The sequence below is a fragment of the Necator americanus genome, chromosome IV (genome assembly GCF_031761385.1).
Source record: "Necator americanus strain Aroian chromosome IV, whole genome shotgun sequence".
Taxonomy (NCBI): Eukaryota; Metazoa; Nematoda; class Chromadorea; order Rhabditida; family Ancylostomatidae; genus Necator; species Necator americanus.
The window spans coordinates 18,987,073-18,999,432 of NC_087374.1; the positions used below are offsets into that span (position 1 = coordinate 18,987,073).

Genomic DNA, 12,360 nt, shown 5'->3' on the forward strand with positions numbered 1-12,360 from the left:
TAGGCCTTTGTTAGAGTCTTGTTGTTGTTATATTGTTTACTCTTGAACTAAAGCTATAAATATGTAGTACGGGTGATTCTTCGTTTTATGAACTGATGGTTTCTAACGGCCATTTCCTGTATTTTTGCTTGGCTCTTTTTTTATTTTTTGAACATCCTCTATTGGGATTACGAAGCTTATTTATTCGCATTCACCCTTTTGAGGGACTGTGCGTCGGTTTGGGAGTGAATGGCGGAGGAGGTTCAAGCCGATGTCAGGATTCTACTTGTTGGAGAGGCGGGCGTGGGCAAGACGTCGTTAGTGATGAGTCTGCTCGAAGATGAATGGGTCGAACGCGTACCGCCGAAGCTGGATCGGTATTATTTTCTTGCTGGTTTCTTCATCTTTTCACCTTGTTCTTTTTTGTTTTATTTTGAACTTCGTATTTGTGACATGTTTTGTGGTTCTCATTCTTTTAATTTTTTTGTTTTATACGAGCCACCATCCTCAGTTATATGTTCTTCGTAATCTGAATTCACTCCTTTATATTCACAAAACTTTTCGGAAGTTTCTGCAGCTCTCTTTTGCTGGTCACGTAATTTGTATTCATTTCTCCTAGAATCACACGTTTTTGTCATATATTATTTATACACGGTCTACGTATTCAAAGTTTCGCGATCATAAGGTACCAAGCTCATGTTGATTCCACTACCATCGACAAACATCAGCGTTCTTGGCTATTGGTTCCTTTATTTTTCGTTGGTTCTTAATGTTCCTTTTTCCTCTCCTGTTTTAACCACGAATTTTATTGACTTTAATTCCACTTCCATCGACAAACATAAGAGTTCTTGGTTGCTTTGTCTACTGGTTGCTTTGTTTTTCGTTAGCTGTTGATGTTCTTTCTTCCTTTCCTATCTTAACCATGAATTTTCGAAGAACTCTTTTGCCATGATTTTACTTACGTATGCCAATCGGCAGCGCTTTTTTTCCCGTCCAGGTAGCAAATTGAATACTCTCTACATAAGTTTATGATTTGCCATCCATCTCGGCCTTCCTCCTTTGCTCCTTTATTTTTTTTTTTTGACACAACATTTGTTTAGGGTGTTAATTCCTGCTGACGTCACCCCTGAAAACGTCACGACATCCATAGTTGATTGTTCCGTGCGCAATGAAGGTAAATTTACAAACCTTCGGAGGGCTGTTCTCGATTTTGATTTGTCGCCACTTTAGGTGATACCTATATTGTTAGTGAGTTAAAACAGGCTAATGTCGTGTGCATAGTCTACACTGTCTCTGACGACAGCACAATCAGGAAGGTTACCGAAAAGTAAGTGTTGGTTATGACTCGCATTTGCAAAAATTCTTTTTCTTGTAAAATGAGCCCTTCACAGATGGTTGCCGTTGCTGCGTGATGTGTACGGCGCTGATCACGAGGTACCCGTGATTTTGGTTGGAAATAAATCTGATGGTCCGACAAATCATACTGATAAGGTCGAGTTTTCTATAGGTAAAATGTTTAACAACTTGCAACGTTCAAATAGTCATTTGTTCAGGTGCTGCCTATAATGGAGCAGTGGCCAGAAGTTGAGACATGTGTAGAATGTTCAGCGAAGACAATGAAAAATGTCAGCGAAATATTCTTTTATGCACAAAAAGCCGTTGTTCACCCTACGAGACCCTTATATGACGCGGAAGAGAAGAGACTAACGGACAAGACACGAAAAGCTCTTATTCGAGTTTTCAAGGTAAACGTTTGTGATTTTTAAGACCAGGGTTTCTTGAAATCAGCTTTACCTTTTGAAAAATTGAAATTATGAAGAGTCTTAAATTTACCGCGATGTGCAGCTTCAAAGGGCGCGACGGTATTTTTCACCCCGATGTGAGATAAGCTTTTAACTTGAAATCATTTTGCTCCCATAATCCACAATTTACTCCATGATCATCTTAACATTGTGGCTTATTCTTAGTCTTATAACTCACTTTTTAGCCGTAGCACACCCTTATTTCTTAGTTTAAATTACTACCGCAATATAAAAGTTTGAAAAGTTCGCATTTGCAAAAAATCTAAAGTTTCTAGATTTGTGATAGAGACAACGATGGTTATCTGAATGACGCGGAGCTGAATGAGTTCCAGAAGCTCTGTTTCGGTATCCCCTTAACTTCGGCAGCTATTGAAGATGTGAAGCGGGCAGTTGCTGACGGATGTCCTGATGGTATCGTTGAAGGTGCGCTGTCGTTACCAGGTAACCATAATCTGACAGTTTTTAGCATTTCTTGATTATACTGCATTCATAGCGAAAACTTGGTGTACTTTCTGATATTGCAAATGTTTATTATAGATTATATCAGCGGATATGGTATTTGGTTCATATTGAGATATACTTTGCTTGTACCCTTTGCACTCGTTTTTTTTTCAATTGGAAAAGTACTTGTTTGTAGTGATAATTGCTGCAGATATATTCCCTAATAGGTTTCCTCTACCTTAACCTTCTGTTCATTGAACGAGGGCGCCACGAAACAACTTGGACAGTGCTACGAAAATTTGGCTATGAAGCAAATCTTAAGCTCGGAGAGGACTATCTTTATCCCCGAATTCATGTGAGTATTTTGTGTCCAGTCTAATTTTGCGCTGGCGTTGCACAGTTGTGTATAGCTTGCCATGATATGGTTGGATTAAGCTGCAACCTTTTAAGATTCACGATTTTATTGAAGTATAGCTTAAAAGTTGGTTTTCTTTGGCTTTTGTCCTAGATATCTAGGGGGTATTTGCTACTCGTTCCCTTTGTGACACATCAGTGTAAGATCAAAACCATGACAAAAAATCTTGGATATGACTGTTTACTAAACATCTTTACATCTTTCTTTCGGGTGCGGGACAAGAGCTACCCGTAAAAACCGGGTGACCGCTCTGTCCTCCCTTCGGCACCGTGCGCCTCCGCGTAATTACGGCTGCCGCTCCACCAGCTAGACATTCTTCACGACCGCCTGAGATCACCTACACCCCGCCTCCCTATTGTTCTAATCAACGCCGCGCGCGACGTTCGCGCCGCGACGAAGCGGTGGATAGTGCGAATTTTGAAGGGGGGGGGGAGTGAAGAACGAATTGCCGAGGCGAATTCTGATGTACGGATATAGTAAACTAAGCGCATATTATTGGGAATAAAGGAGAAGAATAAGTAAAAATTATTTCAAAAAGATGCTCCAGGGAAAAGAATAACACGCATATATTTTCAAACATCTCATAATTTAACACATTTCATGTCCTAAGTTTTCTATATAAACTAGCAGTGCATAAGTATGTGTTTGTCACGATGCCATTCAACGAATTCGTGTTCAACTTTCAACTGCGGCAGTTATAATAACAGCAACATTATGCGCTTATTACTTTGTATACATTCTTTAACTCCTTTCTACATTTTGCCTTTTCAAAATTTTACATAGATATAATGTTTATGTATAGCAAGTATTGAAATATACCAATATTTGACATATTTCAATACTTGCTTGTACGTCTTATACAGTTTTATATAACAGACCTTTGTATGGCTCTTCAAACTTCTTTCGTTTTATCGCTCCATTTCTATCTATTCTCTGCATAAAATCAATATGACAGGTTAGCTGTATTAGTGGCGAACAGAGACCTTTGTATCTTCGAGATATACCTTTAGGTACGGTGTATGTCTGCGAGGCATTATTCGCGCCTCGTTAATCGTTGGATGCCAGTTTTACCCAGCTAGATAAACAAAAAGAAATCATTAGAGGAAACAAAAGTAAAAAAGATAGCATAACACCGATCAGTGAGACATTTTTTGAAAGATATCTCGCATTCCCAGAAATGGATGAGTGTTTTCCACCTAACAAGTCGAGACAGGATAATTTCATTTTCACTCGCATTTCTAAATGGCATATCACTTATACAAACCTATTTCATTCTTCCTTTCTTTTATATTAAGTTACAAGCACACTTTATGTAGACCTTCAAACAACATCTAATACCAGGTACTTTCCTTTCCGTTCGACTTTAAAAGCGCATCATAAGAAAAGCGCGGCGGAAAAAAATCGTCGTAAGAGTGGCAGACGCGGCGAAATGGGTGGGGAGGGTGGCGTGGGCGGGGTCTTGAAAACGTAACACAAGAGGAGCAACCAGGCTACTGTAGCGATCATAACGGTATCAGGAGACGCGCGGTGCAATTAACGACACTCATTAGCCTCCTGGATACGCGGCGGACATCATACGGGTACCTCTTGACCGTTCCCCCTTTCTTTCAAGGCATGTTTTTTTTAAGAAGTGAATATTTTAGGGACACTTCTTCAAGTCATAAGCATTTCAGGTAAATTTGGGCTGCTCGACAGAGCTTTCACCTGAAGGTATTCAATTCCTATCGGCTTTGTTCGAGAAACATGATGAAGACAAGGACCAGTGTTTGTCGCCATGTGAACTTGCGAACCTTTTCAGTGTATGCCCAACAGCTGCACTTAGCAAAGAGGTGAGTCCGCGTTTAAGCATTTTAGCATAACTTGGCGAATTTTTGAAAACAACACCTTTGCATGAAAACCGACGAAATACGGTTTTTTTATTTGTTCGTTGTCCACATTGTTCTTGAATTATCTGACTATCTATCTCTAGTCCAGCTATAATATTTCATTTGTTTTATGAAAGTTCTTCAGGTAGAGTAATGAAAGAAACTCATTTTGATTGTCCTGATTCATTTTAGATCCTTTCCGCTGTTGAGACAAATCAACGAGGTTGGATAACTTACGCTGGTTACATGGCTTACTGGAAGTGAGTAAACTCTATTAGATGTAATGTCAATTTCGCAACTTTATTTCCCATCCTTTTTTTTAAGAAAGTTTTTCTTCGCTTAATATAGCTCAATTCCAGTATGACAACGTTAATTAATGTGTCTCAAACAATGGAACAATTAGCCTATCTAGGATTCGCGGTCGGACGAAGTACGCAGAGTATGTTTTGTTTTCCTTTTTCTTCAAAACCGCTTTTTATTTCCTGACAAAAAGCAAAACAGCTGTAATGCAATGATAATTTTCACTCTACTACTAATGTAGTAAGTTAGGTTTCGAAATTTCTCAAAAAGAACTCAGCTATTTTCAACCAAAGATTTCATTCCTTTAATTTTATCTTAAAGTTTTAAAACTCAGTCTTAATAAGTCCACTTGCAGCTCGTGCTGGGTCCGTTGCTGACGCAATCAAAATCACCCGAGAGCGGAAAATTGACCTTACAGAAAGAGGAACAACTCGTCGAGTGTTCCAGTGTCTTGTAGTTGGGGCGAAGGATACCGGGAAGGTAGGAGATTTGCAATATTCGTTAGCTGATCATCAGTTGCTTACAGTGGTGTTCAGAGTGTTTTTATGCAATCTCTCGTTGGACGAGGGCTGTTGGATGCGATGCATACGGGAAAAAGGCATTACCCATACGTAATCAATCGAGTGAAAGTAAAGGAGGAAAACAAATATTTATTGCTTAGAGAAGTTTGTGGTTAAGCTATGTGAAAATTTTACTCGTTTCCAGTTTCATGTAGCTTTGTAAAGGTTGACGTTCTGCAACCGCAAGACGTGCTCAGTAGCGCGGAGACAGCCGCAGATGTAGTTGCATTTCTGTATGATATTAGCAATCCAGATTCATTTGCGTTTTGTGCAACTATATATCAGAAGTACTTTTATCGGTTAGTTGTTGTTTTTAAGGAAACAAGGTTTTGTTGTCTTATCACGGAGTGACCTTTCACCGCTGGTTTTTTTTTCAGCACAAGGACACCATGTGTCATTATAGCAACGAAAGTCGAACGTGAGGAGGTAGAGCAACGGTGGGAAGTGACGCCAGACGAGTTTTGTAGACAACATGAATTGCCACGCCCTATCAAGTTCACCGAGGCTCAGGTTGGATTTTGCGGCCATTAATGGAAATTACCATCATTATTGCATCCTATATTCTATTTCATGGAGAGTTTATTGATTCCAAATCATCCTCATCCCCCAACAAATTAGCGGGTGATCAAAAGTAAATAAAACTGCAAAATCGATTGGTTGATTTTGGAGGGATTTTATTCCAAATAGAGCTTTTTGGCACTGTTTGCTTAACATTTCTTTCCACTTTAATCAGGTTCTCTTACAGATTGGTCTTGCCAGTGGCCCGATTTTCGAACAGCTTGCTACAATGGCTGTTTATCCACATTTGCGACGAGTGTATTACCTGCATGATTCGAATCTGTTATCAAAGATCACCTTCGGTGCGGCATTGGCGGCACTAGCTGGATTCCTGGTGTTCAAGAATTTGTGACGAAAATAGCCATGAATTCATACGTTCGTATTTACCTTTAACCTACAATGTAATAGAGTATGTGAGTGTTCAAACTACTTCAGATTATTTAAATTGGCATTTCTTTTCTTAAGGTGAGCGCATTGTTTTGATATACTTCCGTTCGGGCCATTGAATAGCCTGCCTGCCACTCAGTAGTCGTTTTGCTCATGGAGTCATATGGTACTCCACAATCTTTTCCAGGGTCCGCGCAGTGGACATTTTCCTTTGGAGAGGTTTGAATTAGGTAATGAAAAAACATAATTTTATATTTATTACATTTTATGTCCACTGTGTTTACGGGCATATCCTATGAAGGGTTAGTGCACAATGCTTAAGAGGCAAAAGCCTATGAGCCTGATCCTTGTTTTCTTTCGTAAAGACTTATAGTCGAGTCAAAACGACATGAAGCACGGACATTTGCGCAAGCGGCTGCGCTCGAAGCGGTGCTTCATGTCGCGGTGGAGACAGCGGTAGAAATCGAGGTGGGACCATAGCGAAGTGCAGAGATGGGTGGCGGTAACGAAGACCTCTACACGATCCCAGCCGCTGCGCTCCACCGCGCCGTTTCGAGCGCAGCCGCTTGCACAACTCTCCGTGCTTCATGTCGTTTTGACTCAACTATACATAACCTTCCATCTACTATAATCAATAACTGTTCGTTTTGCCAATAAACCGATTGTTACCAAGTTAGCATCCGAATTGTCTCCATTCGTAGATAATTCCGGGTAGACTCATGTTCACTCCTCAGCGTGAGCTATTATCATATTTCCAATAGGGATTACCACTTTTTCCTCCGAAACCTCGTATGTATGTGTTGCGGGTGCGTTGATTGATAATTTTAGTTGTGCTAATTGTCCTAAAGCAATTTGACTTAGGTAGAATATATGTATTTTTTTCCTAGTAGTTACCTGAGATAGTTTTTATTATTTGTTTCTGTTGTATGAGAGACCAGTAGTGACGTGTTCTATCCTTTTAGTCATATTTCCCTCTAATCGGAGTTGTTCTATATCAATCTCGCTGTTGAATAAATGTACGAGGCTCTTAACTGTGTTTTGAACTTGGAAGGGAATATCTACCGAGCATTTTTAAACGAAAATTTGGCCTTTAGTTGGAGACTATGGGCGGATCATAATCATGATTGGTCCAATCACCAGGCGCTGGTGTTCTGCAAGTAAATATAAAACTTTTTCAAGTGTATGTCTCGTCCACGTTGTAACTACCTTAGTGTCAAGGTCTGAAACTAATCTTTTCCTCATGATGTCGGGTGCATCTCCAAGGACTGGATCTGAAATTGCTGCAGATGAGGACGGACTGCAATGTGGCTGTAAGTAAAAGCCTGCTTAGTCACTCTTGAGTTCTCAGCGACTCGTTCAGGAACTGTTATGTTAGCTTTGTTTCAGATGGGTGCAATCAAGAGATTAAAGATCAATGTGAGTCAGTGGTAACGCAAGAAAAAATGAACATTTCGCCGCTTTCAAAAAATGCGTTGAAGAAATTGAAGAGCAGGGAAAGGTGAGCTGATTTCCCGCTCTATTTTTTACTTTATTTTTGCTTTCAGATTCGCACTATTTTTCCTTTATAAACGGAAGTTTGATCTGCTCTTTTCTTGTTCGCTACCAAACGCAAGGGCCGGTGTAGCATTTCAGCATCAAACTTTTCTGATGTTTTCTAGATTCCTCTTCTCTGATCTCTAAGAGTTCCTTCTTCTTTTCTTCATTCATAGCTCTTGGATTCAAGCTTAGGAAAATTTCGAAATGATTCAGGTAGACTGCTAACTGCTTCTGCATCCTCCTAAGTACAAAGGTTGAAAATACAATTTGGTCAATTTTCTCATCAGTTTCAGTTATGTAATTCCTTTTCAAAAGAATACAAATTTGTGTTTCAGGTGGCTAGAGCATCGAAAACGAAAACGAGTCGAAGAAAAGCAAAGGAAAAAGGAGAGGCGTATTGCTCTGAAAGAAGCTGGGCAAGGGAAGCAGCTACGACGATTTCGTGGAAAGACGATGGAGCAATCAGCCTGCAAGGTCAGGATTTTAAACAACAAATTTGTTCACCAAAGTGAAAGTTTAGACGTTCTCAAAGCATTTTCGAACACTCTACTTCTGCTCAGGTTCGCGTAGCAATCGATATGTCGTTCGATGACATGATGTCAGAGAAGGATTGCCGGCGTACGGTACAACAACTGAATTGGAGCTACTCAGCCAATCGGCGGTCTCCTGAACCGCTCCAGTTCTATATCACTTCGTTTACTGGAAAATGCAGAAAGGTGAAGAAGAACAATGATCTCTGAAAAACCTTTCTTACTTTTATTTGTAGTGGTTTAGATCTACGATAGGATTGAATCAAACCGAAATCAAGATATCTTCCTGAAAACAGAACCCTTGGATGATTTGTTCGAAGCAGAGGAGGTTGTATATCTTACTGCCGATTCTGAAAATGTGAGAATAAGTTGATTTCGTCGTTTTTTTTGCACTGATAGGTGTTCCTGGACTTCCAGATACTATCCAAAGTTGAGGATTCAAAGATTTATGTAATTGGTGGTCTCGTTGATCATAACAGTCATAAGGGTCTGTGCTTGGACTTGGCTGTCCGTAAAGGATACGGGCATGCCCGACTGCCTATCGATGAGTTTGTGGAGATGAAGACTCGTAAGGTGAAGTCTCTTTGGTACTTTTTTGTTAGAAACAGGAAGATCGACATTTTTTCCGATTTTTTCCCCGGAGACAGCTCTCATAAGATTCATCAATTGAGGTCTCGATCCCAACAAAAAGAGCAAATCTTCTACGTTTGATATCTACAGGTACTCACCATTAATCATGTCTTCGAAATACTTGTGCACTATACAAACAATAACGATTGGGAAAAAGCGTTCTTCGCTGTCATTCCTCTTCGAAAAGGCATGGCGAAGAAAGAGATGGATCAAAATGCCATGGAAGAAAAGTCTGAACACGAGGAAATGGAGAAGGATCTCAATGAACCGGAAGTGAAACGTTGTGAAACCGATGAAAGTGTTACTGCATGATTATGATTCCATTCAGTTATTTGTTGATTTTTCTTGTTGAGAATCATGTTCAGAATGGTTTTCAGAAAGTGATTTTCTATTTTATGCAATAAAAATAGGTTAAAAGGGCAGCCTCTTTAGGAGTAGAACAATTGTCCTGATTCTATGAATGATCATGTCGGGTCAACACTTTCTGAACAAAATTTAAGAGGCGGTATTCTAAAAACATCGATGGTCCGATTCAGAGTCAAGTGTGTTGTTGGGGAAATACCCTCCTGACAACGACCCCCTCCATAGAAGAAAAGGACCCCTTCTTTCTCATTCTTTCTACAATAGTATAGCCGCTCACATAGCAATGAAAAATTAGTTATAATAAACAGAATTAAATAAACAAATCGGACGTTCAGTGAATAAATCAATATAATATAGCAAGTATTAATTAATAGTGCTATAATGGATATTAATATAAAGTTCCGCAAGTAAAGTAAAAATATATAATACAATATAGACGCCAGTGATTGCTCACTGCAAGGGTTAGATGTAAGTCAGTTCATATGTGGACAGAAAAGCTGAGAAAGCTCTCAACATGTATTCGACGATACAATTCTTCTTTTGACAGTGATTACAAACGGTCGGGAGTTCGATCCCCGCAGGAAACATCCTTTTTGCAAGGTGGAAAAAACAACTGGAAGCGACGGAGAACACATTTTAAAAGCATTTCCCACTATTTTTTATTTCCTACACACAATTTCACTCATTGACAGTGATTACAGACGATGAATAGTTCGATCCCCGTCGGAATCTTGATTTTTGCAAATCCGAAAAAAATTACTGAAAGGAATATTTCACCAGCAGATTTTTTTAAATTATGTAACGAAAATGGTTCGTCGAATATGCATAGGTGTTATTGACAGGTCATTTAAGAGATTAGAACCAAACCATGATTGGAAATTACTGCTGGATTGGTCGGATTTTGGTCGGTTGAAATAAATATGAATAACAAACTACAGGAGAGACGGAAGAAGACATGGGTAGCTGATTTCTGTAAAGGAAGATTTGCGCTATAAAACATTTAGAATATCTTTTTCACAGGGCCTTCAATTTTTTTTTTTTGAAAGCTAGTTGAGGAATTTAGCATTTTCTCAATTAGCTTCTGAGAAAATGAAAACTATTTGGAGAAGTAAAAATGAATTATAATAGCAAAAATTGTCCTCTACAACATACTTTAAACCGAATTCTTCTACAAGAACTGCGAGCTGAGTTACTGGACTCTCTTTAAAGTCACACAGATTTTGACGCGTTGTCTGAGATTTCGTACATTTTCCCGTTGCGAAATTACAGCAGCGCACTTGGAAAGTTCGATGTTATATTTCGATAAAGCATAAAAGAAAACCCCTAACTGCAAGTTATGGTCTCTATAGGTGCTATGGTTCTTTCAAAAGCTAGTTGAGAAAAACTCGAAGAAAGACAAAATTTAGAGTTTTTCTCAACTAAGTTTCAAGAAAACTAGGAAAGCTAAAAGCAACAAGCTTTGTAGAAATATAGAAGAAATTTTTCTTTATAAATCGCAGTCAACCTTATTGCATGAAATTCACTTTGAGCGTCGATGTTCAGAAATTTGTGGAGCCTACTTCGTGATTTTATCCCTATCTACGCTTGTATATGTGTTGCTTCGCTCAGTAACAGCATTGAAATTGTTTTTTCGAGTGGTAATAGTAAATTGGTCACTGTCGAATGAGAAACGTGCTCTTTTAACTCTCACACACTAAATGCAAAAATCCCACTTTTGTCAGGGATTGATCCCTGACAGTCGCAATAAAAACGGCGTAATCGAGGGTCATAGACTAGTGACCTCAATCAGCTATCTAACCTATAAATTAGCCGACTATGAGTACTCACTCTTTGGTTCTTTCTCTTATACTCAACATTTTCAATTTTCTTGGTGTAATTTTTTTTTAAAAACAACTCACTTGAAAGCAAAGCCGCGAGGCTACGTTCAAAAAGCACTGTATAATTTACACTCTTTTTCTAGTCTTCGTGTCATGATTCCTCCCATGTATCGTAACCTGGATGTCCTTCATTTATTTAGTATTTTCCCAAAGTAGTCCCCACCGAAACGTGTGAAATTACACCAGTAAAATCTTTAAAAAAATGCTTCAGTCACTCCCCCTCACTCCTTCATCGACACTTCTCTTACGACCCTCTGTTGAGAAATTCTCAACTCACGCCTGACTGTGGTCCCATTCCGATCTCTAGAAGGCGTTAGTGGAGGCGTTACTTAGTTCATTGTTTCCACGTAATCAAATTACAGCCGTTGCCAACTTTAACCTGCACGATCTACGCCCTCTGAAGAATCTTGGGAAGGGAATTAACTGTTGTGATTTTTCTTAACTATCAATCCGTGGCAGCAAATTTCTCGTCCACTGACGAACTGAGCGTTGTTGTGAGACATAACAAAGGATCAGTTAAAGGCATCACCCCACGAATCTAAGGTGGTACGGATTTCAGGTGGAGTATTCGTATACGGGACGGGAGACTATGGAGAGGGGGGTGATTCCGTCCATTTCTTCCTAATTGCCATAAAAAACGGCCCGGAAGATACTGCTTCAGGCGTCTTCGCGCACTATTTTCTACAGGGAGTTTGACTGGAGCGCGCCAGCCTTGTGCGGCGCCGAATCTTCCGGGCCGTTTTTTACAGCAATTAGGAAGAAATGGACGGAATCACCCCCTCTCCATAGTCTCCCATCCCGTATACGAATACTCCACACGAAATCTGCACCACCTCAGATTCGTGGGGTGATGCCTTTAAGCGTAATCCCTCGCCCAAAATAAGTAGACGTTCGAAGGAGTGCGATGGAGCTATCGGCAGAGATCGAGGTGGAACTATCAGTAGCTTCATTTGGATGGCTCCGATAAGTGGTGCACTAGGCGAACAATACAATTTACTGTGTTTGAAAACGGCGCCTTAAAACAACAGGTAAGACCCTTCCCTCTTCTCTATTGTCATTTTGATGTTTTTCTTCTCCGATTACGTCGCCATTCCTTCTTTTTTTTGTTCCTTATCCT

The 12,360-nt window shown here is 39.7% G+C and overlaps 2 protein-coding genes across 2 annotated transcripts; both read left to right on the top strand.

Annotated features, from left to right (window-relative positions):
- Window positions 1-228: 228 nt before the first annotated feature.
- On the top strand, window positions 229-6,272 carry RB195_001875 (uncharacterized protein; the record flags this gene model as incomplete). Its single annotated transcript, XM_064198855.1, has 15 exons — window positions 229-356; window positions 1,080-1,153; window positions 1,210-1,306; window positions 1,371-1,470; window positions 1,533-1,724; window positions 2,057-2,222; window positions 2,450-2,577; window positions 4,311-4,466; window positions 4,695-4,762; window positions 4,862-4,941; window positions 5,158-5,282; window positions 5,339-5,467; window positions 5,528-5,661; window positions 5,740-5,872; window positions 6,108-6,272. 15 exons carry the CDS (start codon window positions 229-231, stop codon window positions 6,270-6,272), a joined length of 1,875 nt encoding a protein of 624 aa, XP_064054736.1.
- A 1,275-nt stretch (window positions 6,273-7,547) lies between these two features.
- Window positions 7,548-9,315, top strand: RB195_001876 (uncharacterized protein; the record flags this gene model as incomplete). The annotated part of the gene is made up of 7 exons (XM_013435192.2): window positions 7,548-7,617; window positions 7,694-7,805; window positions 8,179-8,317; window positions 8,404-8,559; window positions 8,618-8,731; window positions 8,791-8,946; window positions 9,094-9,315. 7 exons carry the CDS (start codon window positions 7,548-7,550, stop codon window positions 9,313-9,315), a joined length of 969 nt encoding a protein of 322 aa, XP_013290646.2.
- Between the last annotated feature and the right edge of the window lie 3,045 nt (window positions 9,316-12,360).